Source organism: Sciurus vulgaris, assembly GCF_902686455.1.
Source record: "Sciurus vulgaris genome assembly, chromosome: 1".
Taxonomy (NCBI): Eukaryota; Metazoa; Chordata; class Mammalia; order Rodentia; family Sciuridae; genus Sciurus; species Sciurus vulgaris.
In genome coordinates this window covers 100,403,921-100,424,039 of record NC_136461.1, presented here as the reverse complement: position 1 = coordinate 100,424,039, position 20,119 = coordinate 100,403,921, and the positions used below count along the sequence as shown (strand labels likewise).

The 20,119-nt window shown below is 44.2% G+C and overlaps 2 protein-coding genes across 3 annotated transcripts in view; both read left to right on the top strand.

The window, feature by feature from the left end:
- Nucleotides 1-4,560, top strand: part of LOC306658747 (adenosine receptor A3-like) — a 104,269-nt gene extending 99,709 nt beyond the window's left edge. For both annotated transcript variants that reach the window (XM_079135975.1, XM_079135974.1), the window contains one exon: nucleotides 3,117-4,560. In XM_079135975.1, coding sequence (XP_078992101.1) covers nucleotides 3,202-3,711 — 510 coding nt within the window. In that variant the 5' untranslated portion in view covers nucleotides 3,117-3,201 and the 3' untranslated portion in view covers nucleotides 3,712-4,560. The remainder of the gene's footprint in view (nucleotides 1-3,116) is intronic.
- On the top strand, nucleotides 75-18,863 carry LOC306658785 (transmembrane domain-containing protein TMIGD3-like). The gene is given in 7 exon segments (XM_079136094.1): nucleotides 75-1,392; nucleotides 10,139-10,185; nucleotides 10,188-10,235; nucleotides 11,706-12,053; nucleotides 13,559-13,625; nucleotides 14,359-14,459; nucleotides 16,467-18,863. Coding segments are annotated over 7 exon segments (1,056 nt in total). The 5' UTR covers nucleotides 75-1,039; the 3' UTR covers nucleotides 16,559-18,863.
- The last annotated feature ends 1,256 nt before the right edge of the window (nucleotides 18,864-20,119 follow it).

Here is a 20,119-nt window from a genome sequence, read left to right as displayed (position 1 = left end):
ACAAGAGTGGCAAGCTATACCATGTGATTATGTGCACACCTTACCTTTCCTCTTTTTTTCTATACAACTGGTTGTTCTCTTATCTGGCTGTTCCTCAAATAGGTTTGACACAGGCTGCTAGTGTGAAGGCATCTGAGACTTTTCTGGGGGATGAGCTGGAAAGAAGAGATGGGGGCTCTGCAGCAATGCTCACTGGATGTGCTAAGTTTTTGTTCTCCTGAGCAGGGATTCTTTGCTTGTCCCTCTGACAAAGGATTCTTGATACAGAGGCTGGGTACCAGCTGTGCTCAGCAGTGAGTCTACAAGTGCAGCTGAATTCTCAGTGCTTGCTATTATTCACCAAGAATAAGTTCTGGCTGAGGTTAGGGTGCTGTTACCAAAATCTAATTCTTATTCCTCTGCTTTTCCTGTGTGTCCTTATCATGGGATCTTTCTGCTGGGCAAGCAGAAAGCAAGGATATTATATAGTCAGTGCTTCCAGCTCCTCCTCCACCCAAACCTATGCTCTCTCCAGTCCCCGAATGAATGGATTCCGATGTGTATCATCTTGAGCCTCTTCCATGCCACTCACGCCACCTTCTGTTGCTCTTTCCATCTTTTTGCTTAGAGTTCCTGGCTCTGTACTTCCTCTTGGCCTATCTCACTTCCTGAAACACCCTGAAGAGGGTTGCTTATCTTGATGGGGCTTGAAAAGCCCGGCGGGGACGGGGAGCAGAAGAAGGCAGAGGCCTTGAGCGTGTCTTGTCTCAGGAACTAAGAACAGCAACACTTTTGGATTTAGTACACAATGAACTGTACTTCGGGTTTCTGGGAGGCCAGGGATGTATGGCCCACACAGGGGCTGGACCTGGGCATCCTGTGATGGTCCTTTCTAAGAGAGCTCTCCAAGAGATTGCCCCACCAGAGAAGAGAAGCAATGAGCGAGCTGTGAGTTTCAGACTTGCTGCGTGTGGACCTCTAGGAAGACTTCTGGCAAGAGCTAGGTTCACTCGCTGTTACAAATCTTGCTGGGTCACCTGGGAGGCTTCTCTGGGACAGGATGATGTCTGACAACAGCACTACTCTGCCGTGGGTCAAAATTCCCTACATCGCCATGGAGGTTTTCATTGGGCTCTGTGCCATAGTGGGCAATATGCTGGTCATCTGGGTGGTCAAGCTGAACCCCAGTCTGAGGACCACCACCTTCTTTTTCATTGTCTCCCTAGCCCTGGCTGACATTGCAGTTGGGGTGCTGGTCATACCTTTTGCCATTGTCATCAGCCTGGACATCCCAATGTACTTCTACAGCTGTCTTTTCATGTCCTGCATGCTGCTGATCTTCACCCATGCCTCTATCATGTCCTTGCTGGCCATCGCTGTGGACCGATACTTGCGGGTCAAGCTCACGGTCAGGTAACCTGCTTAAAGAGGGGTGCCACAGGGGTAGAGGTGCCTGAGAGAGGGGCTACGAAGTTCAGATGGCAGACTTTTCCAATGGAAATGAATTCACATTGGTCCTTGAGGTTGAAAGAGGACAGCGAATGACTTCTCACTGTATGGTCTGTGAGAGTTTAGCAATGATGAGCTGAGACTCAGGAAGGAAAAACAGAGGAGTGTTCTCAGAGGAATGTTCTAATCCCTTCTCTCTGACCCTGGGTGTGTGATCAGTCCCTAGAGCAGCTAAAAATAGAGAAAACTTGATGCATCTTTAGTAGAAAATGCTCTTGAGTTTTAGAAATGAGAAAAACCTACCACAAAGATATTTTAGGAGAAATAGGAAGACAAGTAAGAGGAGATGCACAGAAGGCTGTGTTGCTTTGCAAATGTAGGTTAGTATTTTAACTTTGCTTCCTATTCTGTGCCTGCCATAATGTTGAGAAAGGGATTCTTGAATATATATTTTCTTTTTCTTCTTCTTGGGAGGTATGAGAGATCCCCCCACCCCCCTGAAAAAAAAAAAAGTTTCTCCTTTTGTGCAAAGAACATGTGACTATATGAGGAGAACAGACTGCCAAAAGGAGAAATTGAATTCCTCACATGTCCTAAATTGCATTGGTCTTGTGCTTCTTCTCTCTTCTCTTGGGGAGAGAGTCTGTTGAGGGAGCTTGCCAAAACTTTAGAGGTAAACAAGTCTGAGTTCAAATCTCTGATCTTGCGATCTGACCTTGGGCAAGTTGTTTAACTTTCTCAGTTTCAGTTCCTCATCTGTATCATAAGATGATGCTCTGGTTAAGATACTCTGAGCCAGACTTACCTCCTTTCAAATGCATATGTTACTTGTCTGTGATTCCTTTTAATTTTTTTTTATCTATGAAATGGGGATAATAATTGCATCTTCCTCATCAGCTTCAATGTGAAGTTCTTAGAAAATTCCTGTTACATAGTCTATACTCAGTAAATGGTAGCTACAAGTAAATGGTAGCTATTCTTTTTATCATAAACATATCTCCAGTTGGTTGTGAGTGTTAATTGAGGAAAAGTCTACTGAGTAGATAGCACTTAACAATTAGTTTTCCTCTTGCCATCTGGGTAGATTGTTGTCAGGAGGGACATTCCAAGGAGAAATGGTGAGTCACTGGATGGGTCTGGTAAGGGCTCCAAAGCACTTCAACACGACATGGGAACTCTATTGATTCATGTAACTCAAACACCAAGTATGGATGCCATGCGGATAGAGACACAGGGGCAGGCACAGGGAAAGGGAAGAGAGGGGGAGGCATAGTGTAATTTATGAGCCTCTGCACAACAGCCAGATAAGAGTGCAGAGCACTGCAGGCAAGCATACATGGAAGAGATAGTTTCTCACCAGGTAGTTGATCCCGGGAAACTTATATAAATCTTGCATGCAGAATTGAAAAATTTCTGGAGCCATGAGTGGGGCATGCAAACACCTGACTCTAGACAGCATATCCCTGACCCATTCTAAATGGTTGTTCTTTAGAAAAGTCCTCACTGAATTTTTCTCTAATCAGTGCCTACTCACCTTGTCTTAGCCAGAATCACCATAGACTATTAGAGCTTTCTCTTTTAACAGGAGATTGAGGAATTGCAAGGGTGTGTGCTTGGTCTCACCCCTACTCCTTTATCATCTCCACAGTTCCTACTGTGAACTCACTGACTCTTTTCCATTCAAACAGATACAGGAGGGTCACCACTCAAAGAAGAATATGGCTGGCCCTGGGTCTTTGCTGGCTGGTGTCTTTCCTGGTGGGATTGACTCCCATGCTTGGCTGGAATGGGAAACAAACCTCAACGTACCCCCAAAACGACACCTTCCTTCCATGCTGTTTCCGTTCTGTCATGAGTATGGAGTACATGGTCTACTTCAGCTTCTTCACCTGGATCTTCATCCCGCTGATCATCATGTGCACCATCTATCTGGAAATCTTCTGTGTTATCCGGAACAAACTCAATCAGAGCTTTTCTGGCTCCAAAGAGACAAGGGCATTTTTTGGACGGGAGTTCAAGACAGCCAGGTCCCTGTTTCTGGTTCTCTTCTTGTTTGCTCTGTGCTGGCTGCCTTTGTCCTTCATCAACTGTATTATATACTTTAATATTGAGGTGCCAGAGTATGTGATGCTCCTGAGCATCCTACTATCTCATGCTAACTCCATGATGAACCCTATCATCTATGCTTGCAAAATAAAGAAGTTCAAGGAAACCTATTTTTTGATCCTCAAAACCTGTAGAGTGTGCCAGCTCAACCCAAGCCCTGAGCAAATTTCTGGGTAATTTTCCATGAAAGATGCCTCTTTGTCTCCTTGACCTTTGAATTCAGCATCAATGCTGTGGGCCTATCCCTCTGGGCCCTTCCAGGTACCCTTGACTCCTTCACTAGGTGGGTAACCTAGTGAAGGTTGTTTGCCTGCAGTGATACCATTACTACTACCCTCTTCCTCCACTCCAATTTTTTCCCCTTGTTCTTCTCTAATTCAATTTTCTGGAGGCTTGACTGGAGGGAAAGTGTATTAATGACCATGTTCCTCCTTCCAAAACAGGAGAAGTCATGGAACTTGAAGGGTGTCTGCTTGATTTACCAATAGGAGGTTCTAATTGGGCTGGACACTTATGTGATGGTGACTCATTTCTAGAAGAGAACCTGCTCTCAAAAGAGTCCCAGGAGAGGGTGGGAACAGAAGGAGTAAACTGAGTTGAATGGGATGTAAACTGCTACATTCACCTGTGGATGTATTTGAGTAAATAAAAGATGATAGCTAACTGTTGTATAGCTCTCTGCTGGTCACTTGGGGCTTGAGGACCCAGCTTGCTGCTCTGGGCATTCAGCCTGCTTGTTACCTGGAGCAAGATGACATGCTCACCTTCTTACCTGTTGTCCCAGGACTTCCTGCTCCCTATTCCTGGGCTGATCAAAGTGCTTGCCAGCTTTTTGAACTATTCATCTATTGTTAGAAAAAGAGCCCTGATCATGTACCCTAGTGTTTCATTCTAATAGGGGTAGTGGATGTAGGGCAAAAAGAGACAACAAACAGTTATTCGCTGAACACTTTCTCTGCACTAAGCATTCAGTTTACACTATCCCCTTTGGTCCTGGCAATCTGTGAGGTAGGTACTGCAACTATTTTTTTTTTTTTTTTTTTTTTTTTTATCTCCACTTCACAGAAAAAACAAACTGATGCCATGGAGAAGTAACTGGTTCACACAATTAACAAGCAGTAGATTTAAACTCAGCTGTGCCCTGTGGGAAAAATTAAGCTTCCTGCCACTTATTCTCAGACATAAAGGAAGAGCTGGTAACTTCAAATCCAAACTCTCAAGTTCACCTCATGTATTATTAACAGATGGATGGGTTCAAGCTACAAAGCATATATGCGAGGACTGGTGGGTGTTTTGCTTTAGCTGCTTATGCTGATTTTTACTTAATCAGGATATTGACAGGACAAGTGTCACTCATTACTGTCCAGCATTGAGTGTGGCTCCAGGCATCTCTGGTTTGGCCTCCAAATCTGCAGCATTGTTTAGGTGCTCACTCCCAAGACAATGTATTAACTTGACAAGTGCAGCAAGATGAAAATTCCAATTAAACAAAGAGAATAAGTGTATCTTAGCCATTCCTGAAAATTTTTCCTAAACCTAATCTTAGGCCAGAGCCTGATAACCAAATTTATCTTGTTAATATTTCATTTTAGCAAAGGGTCCTTTATTTCTCCTTTTGTCAGTCCAGTAAGAATCAAGATTTTCCTCCCATTTCTTAATTTTTGGTTTTAGTTAATGGGCATCTCCAGGAAGAGGCCCTGAGTTCAAAAACTCTGCCCAGTTGGAGAATTAACGGGAAGTACCATAGAGCTCTCAGTTTCCTGGTAATCTTCAAACCATAACTCTAACCCAGTTTCTGTAGCAACATGTAGCCCTTGTCCACCCTTTAGTTTTTGGAAACTAGATTTAAAGTGACCACTTCCCTGAAGTCAGAAAAACTACTGCCCTGGGTCTTTTGATGTCATTAGAAAAGCTATAGCTCCTAGGTTCCAGAATTGCTTTTCTCTCTCTCTCTCTCTCTCTCTCTCTCTCTCTCTCTCTCTCTCTCTCTCTCTCTCTCTCTCTCCTCTCTGATTGCCACAATGGCTTGCAGGGAGTTGTATTTTTTGTCAAATAGGAATCTCTTGAGATAATGAAATAAGGCGTTCCACTAGCCCAGAGGAAGCCCTTGGAGAGAAAGTGCCTTTTTAGAGTAAACTCAAAAAGATGAACCAAAAATCATTGGTGAGGAGGTCGGTTAGAAATAGGGAGATCCACCCTGGTTTCAGGTCCTTCGGCAGCCAAACAGTAAAGGGTAGCTGTGGGCTTTTGTTCTAAGGGAATAGGTTGAAAGACCACCCAGACAAAACTGAGATCTTACTTCCCTGTCCTCCATATGAAGAAGCTAGAACCAAGGTCAATGTTGAGTAACTGGGTTTGCTTATCTTTCCAAAAGTATTATTATTTTATGAAGTCAAGTGTGAAAATAAATGAAGACTAGCTTACTGAGAATAAGCAAAGGCTTGTTATTCTGAGCTTGTTATAGCAAAGAAACTGACCACCATCACTAGCCTTTGGAAGAGGCTCACAGGTGGGCAGAGGAGTGGGAAGACTTTATAGTGCTGTGGAGAGATAAAGATAAACATGAAAATTTTAATGAGTTTATCTGAGCATTCAACAATTCATGAACTGGGCAGTGCTAGACAGCAAGTAGTTGAGGACAACACTGAGAGGGATTGTGGTGGGAGACTTTTAGAAGGCATTTGTGGAAGCAAGACAAGATATATTTGTATAACTGATCTAAATACTTTTAATCAGTTGCAGTGGGAAGTTGGAAATTAGATGCCAGTTGAATGGTTTCTGATTGATCTCAAGTGTTGTTCTATGGTTTACACTGAGTTGGTTTCAATTTGACAATGTAGGAACTCAAGGTGCAGGAGCCACTGCAGTCCAGGTAATTTTTTTTTTTTTTTAAACAGAGGGAAAAAGGGAAGACTTCAACTGTGTCCTAATTAGAGGATGTTGGCATGGGGAACTTGTAAGCTAACTGAATTGGGGGCATTTTGTGTGATTGGTTGAGGGTGCATATCTGGTTGGAAGTGGCGACAAAAATCAGAGAATGACTGAGCACAGTGGCATGTGCCTGTAATCCCAGCAGCTCAGGAGGCTGAGGCAGGAGGATCGTGAGTTCAAAGTCAGCCTCAGCAAGTAAGATCCTAAGCAAGGTCCTAAGCAAGTTGGTGAGACGCTGTCTCTAAATAAAATACAAAAAGCACTGGGGATATGGCTCAGTGGTTAAGTACCCCTGGGTGGCTCAATCCCTAGTACAAAAAAAAAAAAAATTGGGGAAGATGTCACTTTATTAGTTATATCCTGGAAATTTGGGGGGAATCTTTATAGGGTGATTGTTTGGCTTCCCGAAATGTCACTAGAGATAACAATCTAACTTCCTTTAAGCCTAACTTAGCACAGCTGGTTTATGGTGTATTATAGATAAGCTGTTGGCTTCTTGAGCAGGTTGCTGCAGGTTATGAGTCAGACTTCTGTTTTTACATACAGTTTGAGCATTGTTCACATTCAGTTTCTTACAACTGAATGCACATTTTCTAGAGAAACTCTGCCCTTAGTTACTATAGCCTGTTAGGAGGAATAAGAAAGCTTGGGCTGCATCTTGCCCCAATCACTCAGATGACACAGTATGTAAAGTCTTTTAGTAAACTCTAAAGTGCATACAACTTTACAGTATTGCTGCAGTTGGGGAAGCAAGCATACTGCAATGGAAAGAGGGTTTTCTCTTTTCATTTCATTTTTTTTTGTTGTTGTTGTTGTTGTTCCCTTTACCCTCCCCAGATTTAGCATCAGATCCCAGTAGCTTTACTGGGTGTGTGAACTTGGGCCAGCTACTTAAACTTCTGAGCCTCATTTTTCCTCATTTGTAAGATGAGAATAGTAATACTCAAGTCAAAGTGGTTTTTGTTTTTTACTTCTTATTATGGATAATTTCAAACATACAAAGTGGAGTGACTAGAATAATGAATCTCAAATATCTGCCATCCTGCCTTAACAAGGATCAATATACGGTCAACCTTGTTTCATTTACGGCCACACCCGCTTGCCTTACCCTATTGTCTTGAAATTCTGGACATCAAATGATTTTATCTGTGAACATTTTGGTTTGTATTTATAAAAGATGCTTTAAAAGTTATTACTCAGCTTATTCTTAGCACCCATTTGCCTTCTTATTGACACATATAGAGTAAAAATTAATTCCAGCCTGCAGATGGAGCAGTGGAACTAATAAGTCATACTCAGAATGCTAGGACACACATCACTCATTCTCTAAATCTAGCCCTCTCATTTGCTTTATTTCTTCACATCTTGGGCATTTTGCTGATACCCATTTGTGCATAATCTGTTCTCTTTCTGTTGGCATTTTTGATTTTTTGGTTTCATGGTGCCATCTCTGAGTAATACTGAGTGTTTTGCATAGAACATTGACAGAGAGACTGCTTTAAAAAATAGGACTACAACATCTGTATTAATTATTCATTATAGCATATGGGATTAGTCCCAAATTCAGAGATTTATGAAAATAAGGCTTTGTTATCTCTTGTGTTCTCCTGTCCATGAGTCAGGAATTCAAGGGGTATTTTGGTTGGATGGTTCATGCTCATGGTCTCTCATGAGGTTACTGGGCCTACAGTCATCTGGAGGCTTGATTGTTCCTGGAGGATCTGCTCACAAGGTGGCTCTCACATGTCTGGTGAACTGATACTAACAAGTTGGTTCCTTTCCACCTAGGCCTCTCCATAGCCTGTTTGAGTCCTCAGGACATGGTGGTTTACTTCCCCAAGAGGGGGGGGGGCAGAGTAAGAGACTAAGGTAGAAGTTGCAAACCTTTTATGATCTAGCATTTGAAGGCTACAACATGTCTGCCATATTTTGTTGCTCACAGGTCAACCTGTATGATCAGTTTCAGACTGACTATATAAGGGAATATATGCCAGGACCCATCTTAAAGACTGGCTGTAGCAATACCATGATCACATCTGAAACAAAATGAATAGTGATTTCTTAATATTTCTTAACAGTATCAACTCTCTATCCACTATCCAAATGCCCTGAGTTGTTTGGTTGAAACAGGATGCACACAAGTTACATGTATTTGTCCCTATGTCTCTTTAATCCAGTTTAATCTGTAGGTTTGCCTTCCTTTCCTCTTTCTCCCCATGCAATTTGTTTGTCAAACTCAGAGGTTTTTAATAAGAGTAAATGAGTTAATGTAGGCAAAATACCTACCATGATACAAGCTCACTGCTGGCCCATATGCTAGTTCCTGTGAGTTAGAGGAAGGCTCTCCTTTCTTGAGGGAAGACATTGCATGATGTAGAAAACCATCCACATCTGGCCCTTGATGGGAGTGCTAGTTCTGAGGTGTGATAATTAGTTCCCAGTTTAAATTCAAGGAATTAAGGGGGTTCAAGAAGTCAAACTTAAAACTAGAGGTCAGAGCACGAGTCCCATTAGGAATCAGGAGAAGCTGCTGCAGCTGTTGCATAGACAGAACCCCTTGATTTGCCCTGGCTCTATTGTCACGACCTGTGTGACGTTTATGCAGTTTCCCTGAGCTAAGGCAATGAGTCAGATTAGAAATATTAAAGGTATGAGAAATTTAAGAAACACAAGACATGGAAATAAGTGCAAACTAGGATCTAATGGGGACCAGCTTTGATGGAGACTGGGTCTAACAAAGAACAAGGACCGGCAGTTTATAGGCAGGAACATCAAAGGGTTTCAGTGTGACAGGTTTGAGGAAAACAGGACGATGATGAGAAAAACAAGCTGTTTGGGGCTTGGCAGTTTACGCCCACCTCCTCTCTACCTCTGGGTGGCTGCATTTGAACCTCAGGCTGTCTGAGCCAAGGCAGGATGTTGGCATAATTTGAGCAGTCTTGATCGGTGGAATTTCACTGACAGTTCCCGGAAAAGCAACCCCTCTTCCTTGTAATGACTCAAAAGACTTCATAATTCACACATGGCCTCTGACACTCTGTGTACGAAAGTTCTCAAGAATTCTGGAGACTGCAGCCCTGTCTGCTGACACCAAAATAACCACACCTCTACCTGCCCCCGTGTTCCATATTCAGACACAACTGCTACTGACAGCTGGCATGCTCCACTCCTAACCACGTTCCCCAGGTGAGCCTGCAGCATCCCCTTGGGAGTCAGTTTAGGTAGGAATTTTGCTGGGATTCCCCCCACCTGGATACGCATTGGGTCTCAAGAGTGGGGAAAGGGCAAAAGCAATGGCTTCTGATGAGACCCAGAGCACTAGCAAGACAGGGTGCGGTTGCACACATAAAGCGTGCCAGCCGTGATGTGTGTGTGTGTTCTTTTGAGAGTCTACGAAGCCCCATTGTGCCAGAGTGGATTTATCCAGGAGGAGTGTCTCCATTGCTATCTTTGGCTCTGTTGGGAAGCCCAGACTTTTCCTAGTTGTCCCATAAATAATAAGTTTACATTGGTGAATGTCATCCCTCTGATGAGGTACCATTGTTCAGTGGACAATTTGGCTACCTATACACCCCAGTACTACTTGGAATAACTGGTTGTTCCCACTTTTCACTGATCTCTCCAAAGATGGATAAAACCCTTAAGCTCAAACTCATCTGTTTTCTTCGAACAGATCCAGAATTCCTGAGGTCCTCGGGTTCTTCCTCTCGTTCCAGTTGAAGGTCCAGTCATGGGGCTCTTCATTCTGCTCTCCTTGGCTCTTCTTTCAAGTAAGATGTGAGGAGGGAACATTTCTGCCCTCCAGGCCGTGACCTTCCCAGATACCTTGCATTTTCCTCTCCTTTCCAATCTGGAGTCTCTGCTCTTTAGCTCAAGCCACCTAAATGGTTGGGAAAATAAAAGGTGAAAGCAGGTCTTGTCCCTATTAATTCTTGTGGCTACCTCAGATAAGAGGATTGTGGGGAGCTTGAAACCCTTGGCTAAAATGTGGGTTCTGTTTTTCCTCTTTCAGTTTACTTGAATTCCCCTTCCCCTCCCTTTTTCCCTCAAAAATATTTGTGCAGCTATGTGGCCACACCACTTTTCCCTTCTGCCCAAGCCTGACACCAAAGATGGGACTCAGGATGGGGCATGCCGTGCTCTGTCACCCCTCAGCAGTGTCACCATGGGAGTTGGTGCCCCTGTCTCTGGGTCAGCATCAGTGTGCCTGTCCTGATTATGCAATCCTCCCTGTGGAGTTTTTAGGAGAACAAATGACATTTAGCATGTGTGCCTGCTTTGCCAGATGGTGATGCCCCCATAAGCTACATTTGAGGCAGCTTCTGGGGGCCCCCAGCACATAGCAGCTGGAGGGCTGAGAGGGATGGTCTCTACCATGACATCTCTTCCTTTGCTGGACCTGGTGTGCATGAATTCACACCAATATCCTGACATGATGGAGGTGCCCATGCTGGTCTTGTATGGACAAAATAGTAAGTTCCTGGCTCAGAACCTGCATCCCTCTTTTTTCAGCCCTATGCAACCAGCAGAAGCCTCCAAACTTTTCACTTTATTTTTGAGGCTGCCAAGGTAAGGTGGGAAGCCAGGGACAGATGATGTGCTGTCAGTGAACCTTGGACTCTTCCAGGCTCCCTGCCAGGCAATGGTGAGAGGCCTGCAGTGCACCATCCCTTAGACCAGGAATAGAGACTTCTCAGGGTGCCATGCTGGTTTTCTAGGGCTGCCATAATAGAATACCACAGTCTAACTTAAACAGCAGAAATATATTTCCTCAAAGTTATGGAGGTTAGAAGTCCGAGACTAAGGTACTTGCAGATTTTATTTTATTTTGATGCTTTTCTCCTTGGCTCATAGTAGCTACCCTTTTGCTGTGACTCCACATGGTTATCCTTCTTTCCATGTCTGAATCTCTTTTTCACTTAATAAGGATGTTAGCCGTGTTAGATTAAGGACTACCTCTCATTGATCCTACTTTAACTTGATTACCTCTTTTAAAGGCCTATGTCCAAAGATGGTCATATTCTGAGGTATTGGGGATTGAGACTTCAATATAACCAATTTTAGGGTAACACAGCTCAGCCCATAACAGCTGCCTACCAAAAACAGGCAATAAAAACCAGGCTCCAATTCTTTAATTATCTTTCAGGTGGGCAGGTGGGCAGGAGCTGCAGCATGTTTGGAAGAATAACAGGGTGTGTGTGGGTGTGTGTGTGTGTGTGTGTGTGTGTGTGTGTTCACAGATGCCATGGTCATGGACAAAAAGGTGAAGGAAAGTTTTGTGCTGGGCACAGCTTCTGCCATCTGCAACTATGATGCCTACTATAAGGACCACACTAAATATTGGTGCCGAGGCTACTTCCGGGATTACTGCCACATCATTGCTTTGACTCCCAACAGCACAGACCGTGTGGCTCTGAAGGACACAGGAAGTCAATTCATCATCACTGTGTCCTGCCTGACCAAGGCAGACACAGGCTGGTACTGGTGTGGCATCCAGCGAGACTTTGCCAGGGACGATATGGATTTTACAGAGCTGATTGTGACTGACAACAGAGGAGACCAGGCCAATGAGTTTTGGTCTGGAAAAGGTAGAGGCCATCAGGGGTCTACATGGGTAACCTATGGTGGGGACATTTGTTGGTGTGATAAAATCCCACAAAAGATGAGTACCTTTCAAGCTCTCCCCTGGTTCTCTGGTGGTGGCCTGGTCTCTCCCTCCAAGGTATTGCAGTCATGATGATGCTGGGGATTATTTGGGAGTCTGGGGAAAGGGAGTGTGTCTGGTCCCTGGGACTACTGTCCACTGTTGGAACATCAATTCCCTCATGGCAATCTGGTTGATGGGCCTTGGAAGAGGCTAATGGGGTCTCACAGGTATGAGATCTCTGTGTTGATGGTCAGCTTCTTGAAGAGTGACACAGGGTGCAAAATGTGACCCAGGTGCCTGGAAATTGTCAACTTAAATAATAATCTACATGGATAAATAATGTGGTCAAACCAGTCAATATCTGCTATTACTTATAAGGAATGCAGTCTCTGCTCAGAGGTCACTGGGAGGGTGTGTGTGGGACTGGAACCTACAGGGACAAATCCAGTGGAACCAGTCCTTTGCAGCTTTTGGCCAGAGCTAAGATAGGGGTCTCCGTAGATGCTCACTCATAAACTCCTTCTGCTGAATGCTGGAAACCTCTTTTTGCACCTTAAAGCCTCTGTCTTTCAGGAGAGGACTTATGGAAGGTACTGGCTGTTCTTTGTTTTTCTCCTGTGGCTTCTTATTGTTTCTATTTCTAGAAGCAAATCTTTATCACAATCTGGAGCACAAATGACAGTAGGAAAACAGACCAGAGAACTTAAAGGAACCCCCCTCTACTCCTTCCCGAGCTGGAAAGAGAACCTTGTTCACACTTGACCTACTGGAACTTGACCCAGCATCACATGGAGTGTGTGGAGTCATTCACACCCGCCCTGCCCCCATCTTCCTGCTTCGTGTGCTTCTGCTTTTATTTCACTGTAGAGCCTGCCCTGAGTTTGAAGCTCAGGATGAGAGAAATCCTTCTAAATGTATTCTTCAGTTTAGATAAACAGACCCCTCCTAGATCTTTTCAGAGGAGGCAATGTGGGTGACTGTGGTGGGACTTCTCCCACTGAGTTCTTTGTGGTTGTCAGAAGCATGTGACAATTACATCACCTACTGATCTGTTCTTTAAGCCTGAAACTGGCCATCTGGTGCCTCAGATGTAACCTCCTATGGACGTGGTCCTCAGCCTGGGTCTCTAACCATGGGCTATTTGTACTCCCCATGGAGCCTTCATACAAATCTGGAAAAGGTGTTTTAAGAGCATGGAGTCCAGTGGCAGGGCACGTGGCTTACCAAGTAGACCGTGGCCTGGAGCGCAGCCCCGATCTGTCCCCTCAGTCTTGTTCCCTGTGCAGGGCACATTTATACAACTGTGCTTGGTGCCTTTCCTTTGCTAGAAGTCAAAAGGTGCTCACTCTCTGGAGATTGAGAGTAGTGGGTAGAGCGGCAGCCAGAAGGCAGAGGAAGGACCTGGGTATGGGCCTCACTCACTCTCAATAATCCTTTCTGATACAGACTTGCCAGGCCACAAGAACAGAAGCTGCAGGGCTTCCAGAGTCATCCACAAAGCTGACCGCTCCAGGTGAGTGACAATCCTAGAAGATGGATGGGCTTGGAGGGGAGCGGAAGGGAGGGACACAACAACACAATACAGTGATTGACTGGTTTGCACTTGCTACTTTTCAGCTGCTTATTGTTTTTTCATTTGAACTGCATAGCCTCAATAGGACTATGTGGCTTCTTTAAAACAAACAAACAAATAAAAACCATTTAGTAGAGCTCTTGCCTCTCATGCAAAACTTGCTTTTAGCTACTTTAATTTAACCCAGAGGGTGTTTATTTTAAGAACAGAGCAGTGTCTCAAATGCAGGGGCTGGGATGTGGCCACCTCAGAAATTGTCAGGAGTATTAGCAGGACTTCATCTCCCTCGCTAATCTACTACTCTTGTATGTTTTTGCTTCTTTTTCTTTCTGTACTGATATTTCTTTTATTCCCCCTTTTCTTCTTCCACCACAAAATACGGCATCTTGATTTACCACTCCCCATTCATGAGACTGGGCAGTTTGAGACCTCATCCCAGTCCCCAGTTAATTTCTGACGAAAGGGTTCACTGGCCCAGTCTGATCAGATGTCTACCAGGTCTAGGCATGTGTGGTCCAGGGGACAGAGTCACTCTAAAGAGATACAGTTCCCAGGAACTCTGTGGTTAGGTTGGGAGGGGTGGTGTGCAGACCTCAGAAAAGGTGAAATAGAGCAGAAAGCCAAAAAAATGGTTCCTTCCAAGGGACATGAAATTGGCTCTGATTCCTTCTAGGATGTCCATTCTTATCATTTGTATACTGCTTACCAGTTTGGGGATCATCTCTATAATTAGCCATTTGTCCAAGAGAAGGAGAAGTCAAAGGAATAGAAGGGGTAAGTAGCCTTTGGGGGTGGGGGTGAGGAGGACAGGAATTAAAGCCAATGAAAAGAGGTCAAGGAGCAGTTTCTAGTGAATGAATGTGACCCTCTTCTTATTGTCTATTCACCTGGAGACCAAGGTGACCAGTCCATGGGCTGGAGAAGATATCTATATCATGGTGACAAAGGCATCATTAGTCTTCTTAGCTGGTGTGTGTAGACAGGGAGGAGGGAAGTCCTGAGACCACCACAGCATGTCCTCCATGTCTGGAGGGTCATCTGCCTCCCCAGCACACAAGCTTTGGGTGGGAGACTTACTCCTTGATTGAAACTTTTTGTTTATCTGGAGTTTTTGGAGCCAAAGTCCCTGTTAAAAGAAGGAGCTTCCGGGATCCTGGGTAAGCAGGCGAGAGAGGTTTCTTAGAGAAGGGGTGGGGTGGGAGCGGTCGGTCTCTGGGGTTTTAACCTTAGTCTTGATGCAAGGAAGTTGCCCTTTAGCTTTGTGTCTCCTTTTTCCCTTGGGTGGCTACAGGTAAAGGCCTTGCTAGAGGCCCCCAGAATAGCCATGCTTCTCCGGTGAACCCCACACCCTTGGTAAGTTCTGTTCAGAGACCTGTGCCCCACAGCAACCTGGTCTTCAGGTCTCCCCACGTCTTAAATAGAGAAGGGACTGTGTGATTTGTTCATCTTTGTTCATCAGAGGCACCAGTGCTGGTCTTACTGTCTGGAAGATCCTCTAGCCACTATGTGGTGGTTCTGCTAAGCTCTGAAATGCACACAAAGCAGAAATAACAGATGCACGTGCCTCTGGTCAACTTTTATTTATTTATTTATTTATTTTAATGCTCAAACATGTTAGGCAGTGAAGACTGTAGAAATAATTATAAAATAAATCCCACCCTTCTCTGGGTATAGAAATGTAAAAGCAACATTTCAAGGAAAGAGGGAAAAGCGAACTGTAATGTGAGACACATGAGTCTGCAGCCTGGAGAAGCTGAAATCCAAAGCCAAGACTGCGAGGACTTGTGCTCTCCCTTGGGTATTCTGACCTGTGGCCAGAGTAGGAAGCCTGAGAAGCCAAGTGGCAGCTCCCATGGCGTTTCTGGCTGTTAGTCCTCTAGGAGCTCTGGGAGCGGTGGAGGTGGGGGACGTGGACAAAACAACACCATTCTCTGGTCTGCCAGTGACCACTCCCTCTGCGACACAATCATGTTCTATGTTTTTTCAAAACAACTTCTTCATCAGTTTTTTAAAGCATGACCTTGGGCAGCCCTTTACTTTTTTTTTTTTTTTTTTTTTTTTTGCAGTGCTGGGGATTGAACCCAGCGCCTTGTACTTTCGAGGCAAGCACTATGCCAACTGAGTCATCTCCCCAGCCCCATCCTTCACTTTTTTGAACCTGTTTTCTTCTCTATAAATTGGAACCCCCATTCCCATACTAGCCAGGATTTTCCTTTCATTTATTCATTCATTCAGTAAGAACCATGTTGGATGCTGGATGTAAGGGTGAGCAAAATAAATGAGTCAGCCTACATGGAGCTCGTGGTATAAAATGGAAGGGAGACAAACCACCAAACAAACACACAAATGTAAGATTGTCAGTTGGAGTAAGGGGAAACACAGGGTGCTATGAAGGATGAGACAGTGGAGGCCAGCACTATGTGTTTAGCAAGGAGTTCAACAAGCTACTTCCATCAAGTCTGCTTCCTCCCACTAGGGCAATTAAAGTGCAGTAGCCTGAAGCATGGGCCCTACTAATTTTGACATTCTTGGGTTCTAAAGAACCCAGTTGCATTCACCTCATCTAAGCTAGGGAGAGGCCAACACAAACCCCATGGGCCAAGCTTTCCCACTGACTAACCAATGAGTTTCACAGTAATGACATCGGATTTCAGCCCTGAAAACCAACTTTGGTTTTAGTCCCCTGAAGCTCCCATGAGGGGGCTTGCAATTTTTGCTGCAGAACCATTCAGTAGGCAACAGATCTCAACTTAATTTTCCTTTTTCTATTCCCCAACAAAGTAGGCAACTCTCAGAAGCTCCTCCTGTATGTCCTGACTCCAAAGGAAATGGCTCATACTGAACAGATGTGGCTGAAGATTTCGTTTATTTAGTTCATAAATGAGACACTAGTATCACCATGACAACTGTCCCACATCTTGGGGACTGATTCTGATTTCTCAGAAGGACCTTCTAAACTTATCAGCAAATCATTTGCGATGGGTTAACAATGGTGACAGAAAAACTTTGGCAGAACACACTGAGCAAAGCTGCAATTGAATAACATCTCCAGACCTTAGTTCTCATGCATCTGGGTCATGGGGTCAGAAAACCACTTTTATTTGTTATCCAATAAATTTCTGATCAATGTTTAATGAACTCCAGGGTATGACTAACTCCTCCCAGGATATTACTGGAAAAATCATTTCTTGAAAAGTTCCTTAAAAAGTACAATATGGGGGCTGGGGATATAGCTCAGTTGGTAGAGTGCTTGCCTCGCATGCACAAGGCCCTGGGTTCCATCCCCAGTACACACACACACATACACAAGTACAATATTCCAGCCAGGCAGGGTGGCATATTCGTATAATCCCAGCAATTTGGGAGGTGGAGGTAGGAGGATTACAAATTCAAAGCCAGCCTCAGCAACTTAGAGAGGCCCTAAGCAACTTAAGGGAGTCCTAAGCAACTTGGGACCCTGTCTCAAAATAAAAAATAAAAAGGGCTGGGGATGTGTCTCAGTTGTTAAGAACCCCTGGGTTCAATCCCTGATACCCCCCAAAATTATAATATCCAATTTATTTCTGAATTGGTATTAAATGTTGTCTTAATTAAATCAGTTGAGCTCAGATTCTCTTGATGAAAGGATTGTTGTCCATTAATTATAACCTTTACGGGAAACTGCTGCCAGAGTGAAGGGATGCTGCTTCTGATCAACGAAGAACCAAGAGTTGGTAAGGGACATATCCATTCAAATCAGAAAACACGATTCAAAACCGAAGCATGAGCAGCCAGGGTACTCGTGAGGTTATATTGCCATCAGGGCCGGACTCACCGGCACTCTAAGCGCTCATCTACATGTCGGCACTTCTCTTCCCTGTATAGTGCCTCTCCTCCTATTTCTGGGAGTTTGTAGGCTCAGCGGTCCTCATCAGAACCCCACTTCTTAAAGTGCCATGGTTCCTTCTAATGGGGGTGCTGACCAACCTCAGTCTTAACAATACTCAAGTGGCTCTGATGTGAGCAGGGTTAGGACAGGGAGATTGGCTGTTGATAGGACTCTGCATGTGTCCTGTGTGATTAGATGGACTCTTGAAAAGTCTTTCATGAGCACAGTCCATCAGTCTGCTTCCTGACTCCTCTCTACGTAGGCAGTGAAGTCGAACCCCCTAAGCAGCTTGGGAAGGGATGAGGGTATGGGTACTATGCCTGAATGATTCCATATAGCCTCCCTTGCTCCAGCCTCAATATCAAAAGTGCTCCCTTTCCCCTCTACCGAAACAGAACTCCAATCCCTCCCTGTGGCAATACATGGAATTTGCTCAAAGGGTCACTAGCCCTCTGGTTCTGCAAATGGCAATCCGGTTCCACCTAAGTTAGGACATCCTATTGTACAAGATGAGATGCAGACATTGATCTTCCATGGCAGGTCAAGACCTCAGATGTTCTGAAAGATTTACACTCACACTGTCAGAACAATTTCCCCTGAGCAGCATACAGGTTTGTTCTGATTCCATGATCCAGGATCCAAGAGCTTTTTCCTTCCATCACCTAGCAAAGATCTTTTGAATCCTTGTTAAGTTATTTAATTATTCATTTTATCCCCCAACATCTCTGACTGTGCACCACTTCTCATGGTAGGTAGATGAAATACATAAAAATGGGAAGCTTCAAGAAAAGAGGGAAGAGTGATCAATTGATGGCCACAGGACATTGTATACCTCTGATCTTGCAGCTCTGAATGGGAAAGCTGATGTGGCTCCCAGCCGTGGGGCCGGGAGACATGTTTGATGTCAGCGGCTTCCTTGAAGACCATTCCTGGGGCTGGCTGCTCTGTTTGTGCTGTGACCTCTTCAAGGGACTATTTGCTTAAACCAGTTCACTTCACCAAGAGCTTCCACCTTTATCAAACCCTCTTCTGGCTTTTCCCTCAAGTGCAGCTGCCCAGAGCTGCTGCTCTATCTTGGAAAGAATGAGTTTTCTAACACTGTTTTGCATCACCTGTTCTTGCCTTTCCAGTTCCCCTGCCACTAGTGCTGTGGGGCAGCCGTGGTGTGGAGGCAAGATGCAAGGAATTTTAATGCAGAAGACTTGATTTAAATTTTAGTTCTGTCATTTACTAGCTGTGTGACATTGAATAAATTATTTCATCTTCTTAAACCTCAATTTCTTTACCTTGATTTTAAAAATATATATTTCTCCTCCTCCTCCTCCTTTTTTGGTGCTGGGAATGGAACCCAGGGTCTCACACAGGCTAGGCAAGCATTTCACCACTGAGCTACACCCCCCCAGCCCCAATGTATTTTTCAAGAGATTTGTGGTGGATGGTTCTCTCTCACTCCTGCTTCCTTCCCTGTTGACAAGGCTCCATTGGGTAACACCCCTCAAGGACTCTTCCTGGGACATCCTGTCTGACGTGAGACTGGAGCAGGAACTGGCGTATGTTGTTTGCCCTTCGTCTTCCTTTTTAAAAAATATTTTGGGTGTACGTTTCGAAAAGCACATGATCTCTTTTTGAGTCCTTAGGGGCAGGCCGAGCCACTGAATTGCTTTGAAGGAGCAGGGAGGACTTGCTGTGGCCGAGCTGAGTTGGTTACGGAGCTCAGAATCTAAAGTCCTCTTCTTTGCAGCTACAGTATAAGCTATATTCTCCCATGTCAGTTATATTTATAATAAAAATTATATTTTGATTTGAGTCCTCTTATTTCTCAGGTGGTTCAGGAATCAGGTGGGGAATGGGAGCATTAGGTGTGGGACTCCCTGAAGATCCTCAACATGATTGTAAATGAAGAACTTCAAAAATTACAAAAAGGCTATTAAGGGAAAGCATGCCTCCTTTCCAACCCTGATGTTCATTCTTTGGGTAACAGATTCCCCTCCCCAGAGCTTATTAGTAAAACCAGCTAATTGTGTTTTCTTCCAGAGGTATCCTAAATATACAAATGCACACATGCACGTATTCTCTACATGAATAAAGCATATTCAGGGTTCTGTTCAGCAATTTGCACTTTTTATTTAATAGTACACCTTGTAGATCTCTCTTTAAAACAGAACAGCTTCTTCATTCTCTCTAATGCACTGGATTTCATGAACTCATCTCTTCTCAAGGGACATTGTTTCAGTCTTTTGCTTTTACCGAGAGTTAGGATGATCAATAAATAAGGAAACTCTGGTACCAGCCTACCTAGGGTTGAGATCCAGGGCCACGATTTCCTAGCAGTGTGAACTTAGGCAAATTATTTACCCTCTTCATGCCTCCATTTTTGTATCTAAAATGAGACTGATTATAATCTCATAGGATTCTCTGAGGATTCCACGAATAAATTCCAAGCACTTAGAAGAATGCCTGGAGTATCAGTTTTAACCAATTTGATTAATGCTGCAGTTAAAATTATATAGTAAATTTTCCATGTACTTAAGTAGGGTAAATTCTTAGCAATAGAATTGCTTAGGAA